A 7,686-nucleotide genomic window follows, 5' to 3' on the forward strand; every position below is an offset into this window, starting at 1 on the left:
ACGGGATACAATCAAGAAGAAAGTGTTATCACTTGACACATCAGGGATGGCAACATGAGATCTCCATGTGCTTTAGAGAGAGAGAAATGAACACACATAAATGATGAAAATGGAAAAGCCTGGAGCCTCTGCTTCTCGTCCACCGGCAGCCAAATCCCTGAGCAGAGAGGAGGCAGATTTAACAGAAGCTCTAGCTCCCAGGGTGTGGACATCTCTTCAGGAAACCTTTTCGATGTCCCGGAAACTCACAAGGTGGTTAAGTACTTCGGGGAGCAGCTGTTCTCAAGGATCCCAGCTCTAAGGGATGCTTCTGTGTAAGTCTTCCACCTCCAGTTCCCACATGCTTTCGTGGACAGGATTGTCAGAAAGATCCGTCATCTTCACAGCCTGTAGGCAGGGCTCAGGACTACAGGCCTGAACCACGCCCATCACCATCACATACTTTCCTGGGAAGAGAAGAAAAGGATGTGGTGATGTTCACACTAAAAAGGCAGTTGGGGACAACCTACAAAGACCCTGACTTCAGGGCCTTGATCATAGAAGGAAGATGGAGACAAAAAGGTTATCTATGGTCTGGGGGATGCAGCTTGGAGGCAAACCTCATGCCTAGCATGCACTAGGTCCTACGTTTGATATTTAGCCCTGCAAAATAAAAGGGGGAGGAGCTGAGGGGGAGAATCTCAGTTCAGATCCCCAGCATCCATGTGAAAAGCATGGTAAGGTGTATGCATATGTGATCAGTGTTAAGGAAATGGACACAGGAGGATCCTTGGGGCTCTATGCCCAACCATCCTGGTCCAGTGAGAGACTCTGTCTCAAAAAATAAGGTGAGAACAATCGAGGAAGACACTTGATGTACCTCTGTCCTCCACATGCACAGGCATGTGTGAGCACACTCCCACATGAGAACATGAACACATTCATACAATCCTGAAAGTAGATACCAAAACAAAGGCAGTCTGGGATCAAAATAGATACATGTATGACCAATGAGATCAGCGCTTAACCTGGAGGATGACATCTGCATCTTATTGGCATCTGCTTTTCATGTGCTAAACACAATAGACAGGCTCACTCAGCAGTCATGCCCCTGGAATGCAAGCATCTCTGGATCCCACTGAGTTATAATTAGACACACCACTGCCCCCAGGCAGGCGCAGAAAACCCAAGCTTTGCTCTCAGTCTTGTACATTGCTCAATGCCAGAGCGAGTGACTGGTCTCTGTTCACAAGACAGCACTCCTGCAAAGCCACTTCCTGACAGCCAAAATGTAAATCCAATTTTCCCCGACACTGCCAAAAAAGTTAGACACCCCTCCTCTCACCACCCAAGACACACTGTGCTGTTGTTCCAGTCCCTGCCACCCCCAACTTTATCCAAAGCCACACTGGGCACACAGAGAAATCAACAGAACAGGCTGCCACTGGATGATCTGACACACTATTAACCACAACTTCCCATTCCCTGGGGTAAGTGCCTCTCCTTGAAAGCGCAACTTGGCTAGTCATAAAACACACAAAATGCAATTGTGTAAAAAGTCCCTTGTCACGGCAGGAAAGGCAAGCAGTCAGTCCCCTGCATGCCTGGCTTCCACAAGCAGGATGAGTTTGCCCACAAGCCTAGCTAAACACTGGGGCTGCCCATCCCTCCCATGTTTCCCCTGACAGGCCATAGGAGGATCTTTTCAGGGCCCCAACTGGTGGTAAAGACAAAATCCTTAGAATTACAAGGCTGAAGACCAGGGGAGGCTAACAGACTTGTTCTGTGGAGCTTGGAGGCAGAAGACACTACACAACACACTGGGACCAGTGCAGTGCCCATGCACCCATATTTCTCCATTTCTCCTTCCCCACAGGACCCTGCCCAAGACCAAGCCTTCACCTTCTCCTGTTTGGGCTACTGCATGGATCTGGCCTGTGTCCTCCCAACCATGCTCCTGCCCAAGAGACTGCCCATCACAGCACAGTAAAAGCAACACCGCCTGCAGAATGAGGACCAGAGGGCAGAGTTCCCAACTTCCCTGTGTCTTCAGAGCCTGGAGAGAAACTGCTGGATGCCCTAGAGGCAGGCAGGGGCTGGGAAGTAGCAGACCAGCAGGCATCAAGGTCATTTAGCAAGGACAGGTCCTTCCCAAACTATAGCCTTTCTGTGCTGTGCCCCCCACCCCATTCCCTGCCTCCAGGCCTTTGGTGCCCCATGGGGCCCTGTTTCCTGCCCCTGGCCTTTGCATATGCTGTTCAAAGGAGCTGATAATCCATTAATGCACACACCAAAAATGTCCCAATGCTGACACTGAATGTCCTGAGTCCCAACAATCCAAGAGGGTTAGTCCCTACAGATAAGTACAATATAGCTTTCAAGGCTGCCTTCTCCAGGAAGCCTTCCCTAATCCCGCCCCCTTGGGCCTTGAACATGTATCCTTGTTCTGTGTCTAGTTCTGTATCTATTTACCCCAAATAAATACCAGATTAACCAACCAGCCAGATGGACAAAAGTCTCTGTGCTCTGCAACTGGAGGCCCAGGTCTCTAGAGGCTATCAGTGGCTAACATGTGGCATGCTGTTGTTGGGATTTTTCTACTTCACAAACATTGAGGCAGGTACTGTGAGTGCCACTCAAATAAAAGGAAGAGCTGTCACCCCTGCACGCACAGCCTGGGCTCATCTATAATGGAACCTTGTGTTTTAGTGGCCTGTTTACTTCCCTGGTCCCTGAAGAGATGATTAATGAGCAAGAGGAGAGAGCATGGACCCTGCCCCTGGGCATACAGGCTAGAGGGTGAGGCCAACAGGTTCTGTCCAACACAGGGACATCAGGGAGTATCAGGCTCACTCCACTGTTAGCACCAGACTTGAGACACTGTCCAAGGCTGACCTCAAGGGGCATTGCCTAGGCTGGACATCAAACACCATGGAATGTGAGCAACACCAAACCTAAGGCCAAGGGTAGTCAACTTTTTCTCTAAAGGACCAGACTACATAAGTCAGACTTTTGTAAGTCATAGGCCCTATGTCACAACTACTGTACTATGTTATTACAGTAGCACGGTGACCCTAACCTTTTGCAAATTACAAAAGCATTTCACCTCAATAAAACTTCACTTGCAGATGCTGATTTTGAACACACTGTAATCTTTTTTAAATGCATCAAAATATAAAACACAGGCCAGGTATCAGACACACACCTTTAATCCCAGTGCTCAGGAGGCATAGGCAGATCTCTGAGTTCAAGGCCAGCCTAATATACGTTGTGCACTCCAGGCCACCCAAGGCTACCTAGTTTGAGACCCTGTCTCAAAACAAACAAAAGTAAAACCTGGGCCAGTGAGATGGCTCAACAGGTAAAAGCACTTGCTTCCAAACTTGACAACCTGAGTTTAATCCCTGGGACCCACATGATAGAAGGAGAGAACTGGACTCCAAGTTGTCTTCTGATCTCCACATAAGTATTATGGCAGACACATATGCACACATATACCCTTACTCAAGATAAGATGTAATAAAATAGTTCTACAATAGTTCTAAAGAGCCAGCATGTGTGAGAGCCAAAGCTACATTTTAAGTTTTAATTACTATGTCTTAGAGATTCGTCAAACAAAAATGCCTCTGATCTGCAAGCCCCTTGCCCAAGAACAGGTAGTTCCAGAAATGCTGGAGGTTATTGTTTATAGCAGAGAGCAAGTGACACATTTTCACTCTCTTAAACAATTTTGTTTGACCCCTCTGCACCAGATGTGCTTGATCACATGTGGGCAGGAGATTCACAAACAGGAAATACAATAGGATGTTCACTTTCCCCTGACTGGATGTATGCTTGCCTCTGACTGAACCTGATGGGAAATACTTAAGATGTTATAAACCATGATTTGGGGCCATCTTCTGAAAATCTAGAGATCCCTGGCCGCAGCTCATCTACCTGGCCAGTATTTAATTAAAGTGTGCTTCAAATTTGGCTTTGAATTGTGGTAGTGGTCTTTTTCTCTATCAGTGGAATTTTAACTCATGGTGGTGCACACCTTTAATCTCAGCACTCAGGAGGCAAAAGCAGGCATATCTCTATAAATTTAAGACCAGGTTGGTGTACATAGTGAGACAGGCAGGGATACAAAGAGATATCCTACACAAACAACAAAAACAAAACAAAACTGATGGGAGATGTCATTCTATAAATATGTTTCTCCTATTGGTTAATGAATAAAGCACTATTCGCCTATTGGAAAGCAGGATAGGCAGGACTAGGAGACAAGGAGATTTCAAGGAGAGGTAGGTAGGAGATTCAAAATGTAGGACCAAGAAAGAACAACTCTGGGCCCTCTCTCTGGTAAGATAAGACCACGTGGAAATACTTAGATTAATAGAAATGGGTTAATATTTAAGACAGTGCTAGCCAATAAGTAATGCTAGTAACAGGCCAACAGTTTTATATATAATACAGCATCTTTGTGTGTTATTTGGGGCTGGCAAAGCTATGGGACCAGGTTGGGGGGAAAACCTACTCCTAACACAAAACAAAGTAAAAGTTGAATTTGGAGATATAGCTCAGTGATAAGGCACTAAGTGTGAGTCACAGCACTGTGTGTGTGTGTGTGTGTGTGTGTGTGTGTGTGTGTAAACTGCTTTTAGTTTACGGTTCATTTGAGTTTGCTAGTCTTAAATTAGAGTAAGACTGGAGAGAGGAAAGAGAGAGAACAGAAAAGGTCACACCCCTGACCCAGTCTGTCTCTAGACAGAATCCCACTCTCTGAGCAGGAACAGAGTCTGGCCTGATTTCACAGAGAAGGAGAGAAGGACCACAGAAAGGCAGGTCTGGTGAATCCATAGGCTTCTTTCAGAAACTTCCTGAGCTGGTGGTAAAGCTCCAGAGTCAAGTAGACACAGGCCTTGTGTATCTGGGTCATAGCTGCAGCCTAGCATCTCACACAAGGCCCCATGTATATATGTTCGCTTGACATCCTTGTCAACGAGATGAGACCCCAGGTGCCCTAATGCCTATCTCTTAGACTATCTGGTGCTCAGGACACCTAGGGGTCAGGCACTGGACCAGATGCTAGGGTCAAACTGTCAGGACCAAGCAGAGGCCGGTCTCAAACACAGCAATATCAGCATCTGGTTGGAGCATATGAGAAGTAAGTCCTGAGACTTAGAAACCCTGAGGGGATGGACTTCACCAAAGCTCTAGGCATGGGATGATGGTCACTTAAATGTGAGCAGCAGCTGTTTGAGAATTGTGAACCACAGCTATGTTGATCTCAGTAGGAAAGGTATAGAAAAGTGCCCCCAATCCCTTGGCGTAACAGTGTCTTTTCCAGACGTAAGTCCATTTGTCTTAGGACATTAAAAATGAACAGACATGGGCCTGGGGTATCAGTTGGAAGATTGCTAGTCTAATATGCACAAGTCGTGGGTTTGACCTCACCCCCCCCCAGAACCACGTGAACCAGGTGTGTGGCATATGCCTGTAATCCTAGCACTCAGAAAATGAAGTGAGAAATTCAGGAGTTCAAAATCATCCTCAGCTACACAAGGAATTTGAGACTACATGTGACCCTGCCTCAAAATAAACAGAAAAGGACATAGACACATTTCATGAGACATTATTTCCAAAAACATATGGAGAAAATGAAAATATCTATGGGGAGAAGTCTTGTGACAGAGAAGCCAAAAGCTCAAAACTAGGGAGGACTAGGAGAGCTCAGGAACCTGGGGTATTTTCATTGATTTATTTACTATTTTTGCAGTCTGGGTTGAACCCAAAGCTTTATCAATGCTAGGAAATGCTCTACCACGGAGTATCACCCCAGGTCCTCTTGACTTTTTGTTTTGAGACAGGCTCTCACTTAAGTTGCCTAGGCAGGCCTTCAACTCACTCTTATAGCTCAGACAGGCAGACAGGCAGACAGGCTTTGAACTTTGCCATCCTCCTGCCTCAGTCTCCTAATATTACGATGACAGGTGTGTACCACCAGGCCAGATTGAAACCTACATTTTTGAAGGTGGTAGCAGGTGTTGCAATCATCCCATAGGTCTGGGAGTCACCTGACAGGGGTTGGGACAGAAAGGCAGACGAATGTCTGGATGTGGGAGCGCCCCCGCCCCCGGGAGGTCCAGCCCCCAGCAGAGCCGGTATAGCCCTCATTACCTGGGAGCAGGCAGGGCCGGCCTCGCGGTACTCTCTCCAGGCCGCGCACGGAAAAGGCCCCGCTCGGGTCGCGCAGACGCGCCTGGCCGCCTTCCGCCGCCAGCACCGTTCCCTGCATCCACACGGCCGCCAGCTCCAGCGGCGCTCGACCCACCGCCGCCCGCGACAGCCGCCACGCGCCCGGGCCGCCCTCCGCGTAGCGCCGCAGCTGCTCTGCCAGCACCTTGAGTGGTGGCGACCGCGGCAACCGCACGGACCCGGGGCCACCCGAGGTCAGTGACTCCGCCGCCATGCTGCGTCAATGCCACTTTCCCGCCAACTCTGACTGGCAGCAGGGGCTTGGCGAGCGGGAACCAATCAAGAGCGCGCCGGCCGGAGCCAGCCAATGGTCAGAACTGAGGGTGGGACCGCCATGCCAGGAGTGCGCATGCGTACTTCGAGTAACCGCCTGAAGTTAAAAAGGAATGGATTAAGTTGAATAAAAGAGAAAAATAAACGAAGGCAGGGAAATAAGGAATTTCCTTTTGCAAAGAAGAACAACCACTTAAACCATATGTCTCCAATGCCGTTTACTAAAAAGTAAGATATGCTCACCAATAGCTGTAGATGCCCTAATTTTAGAGCAGAAATAAAATGTGCGCTTTTAGCAAGACATTGCCACACGAAAAGCAGAAATGCAAACAGATCCTGGACCTTTTTGGATGGGGTATCACATCTACTTACAGGAGATAAAGTTCCAGAGGGATACTTTAAGCATGATCCTAAACACAAATTGATATGCAGGGTCGTTGGTACTCTTTTTCATGCCTCACAAATAAAGCTGAATATGCCCTGGTAAGTGGTAAGACATTTCTTCTTGTACTCAGACTATGTAGAGTACATTCCTGAAATTATTATAAGAGTTTCATCAAGAGAAACATCTCAAAAGAAAATAAATACATACTTGAGTTCAATGATTAAAACATTCCTCTTTCAAAACAAGTTGTGGTGGTTCACACCTGTAACCCTAGCTCTCAGGAGGTGGGCTGGAGGATGAGTCAAGATCATCCTTAGCTACACTGTGAGTTGGAGGCCAACCTAAGACACAAGAGCCCTGTCTCCAAACAACATAATAAATAAATAAATAAATAAAATAATTTCCTCTTTGAGTTAGGGATATAGGAGAGTGTTTATATAGAATGCCAGAGGCCCTATGTTCAATGCCCAAGCACTTCCTCTTTCAGTTTGGCCAGATGGATCAACAGGTAGAGTCAGTTGCCACCAAATCTGACGACCAGAGGTCTACTCCCTAGGCCCACATGGTAGAAGGAGAGAAATAACTTCCAAAAATGATTCCTGACTACCATAATGCATGGTGGCTCACATGTACCCCACCACACACATTAAATAAAATGTAAAATATCTTTAAAAACATGAACAAAACTTGGCAATTTATCACTGTCTTCTTGCACAGTTTTGCATTCTGAGGTCAGTAATATTGAACCCTGAAATGGAAGCTCATGCTTGTGAATGAGCACAGTCGATCAGGAAATGATATACATAGTAGGT

The 7,686-nt window shown here is 47.0% G+C and overlaps 1 protein-coding gene across 1 annotated transcript; it reads right to left on the reverse strand.

The window, feature by feature from the left end:
- Window positions 1–238: 238 nt before the first annotated feature.
- LOC127231156 (recQ-mediated genome instability protein 2) lies at window positions 239–6,452 on the reverse strand. Its single transcript, XM_051200401.1, has 2 exons — window positions 6,139–6,452; window positions 239–446 (listed from the first exon to the last, which is right to left on the reverse strand). Exons 1-2 carry the CDS (start codon window positions 6,428–6,430, stop codon window positions 298–300), a joined length of 441 nt encoding a protein of 146 aa, XP_051056358.1. The 5' UTR covers window positions 6,431–6,452; the 3' UTR covers window positions 239–297.
- Between the last annotated feature and the right edge of the window lie 1,234 nt (window positions 6,453–7,686).

This window comes from Phodopus roborovskii, unplaced genomic scaffold (genome assembly GCF_943737965.1).
Source record: "Phodopus roborovskii unplaced genomic scaffold, PHOROB, whole genome shotgun sequence".
Classification (NCBI taxonomy): domain Eukaryota; kingdom Metazoa; phylum Chordata; class Mammalia; order Rodentia; family Cricetidae; genus Phodopus; species Phodopus roborovskii.

Excerpts from the sequence above, each read along its gene's own strand:
- LOC127231156 (XM_051200401.1), bottom strand. The coding sequence starts at position 6,430 with ATGGCGGCGGAGTCACTGACCTCGGGTGGCCCCGGGTCCGTGCGGTTG. Across the intron at positions 447-6,138 it reads CCGGCCCTGCCTGCTCCCAG|GAAAGTATGTGATGGTGATG; the intron begins GTAATGAGGGCT and ends TTCTCTTCCCAG.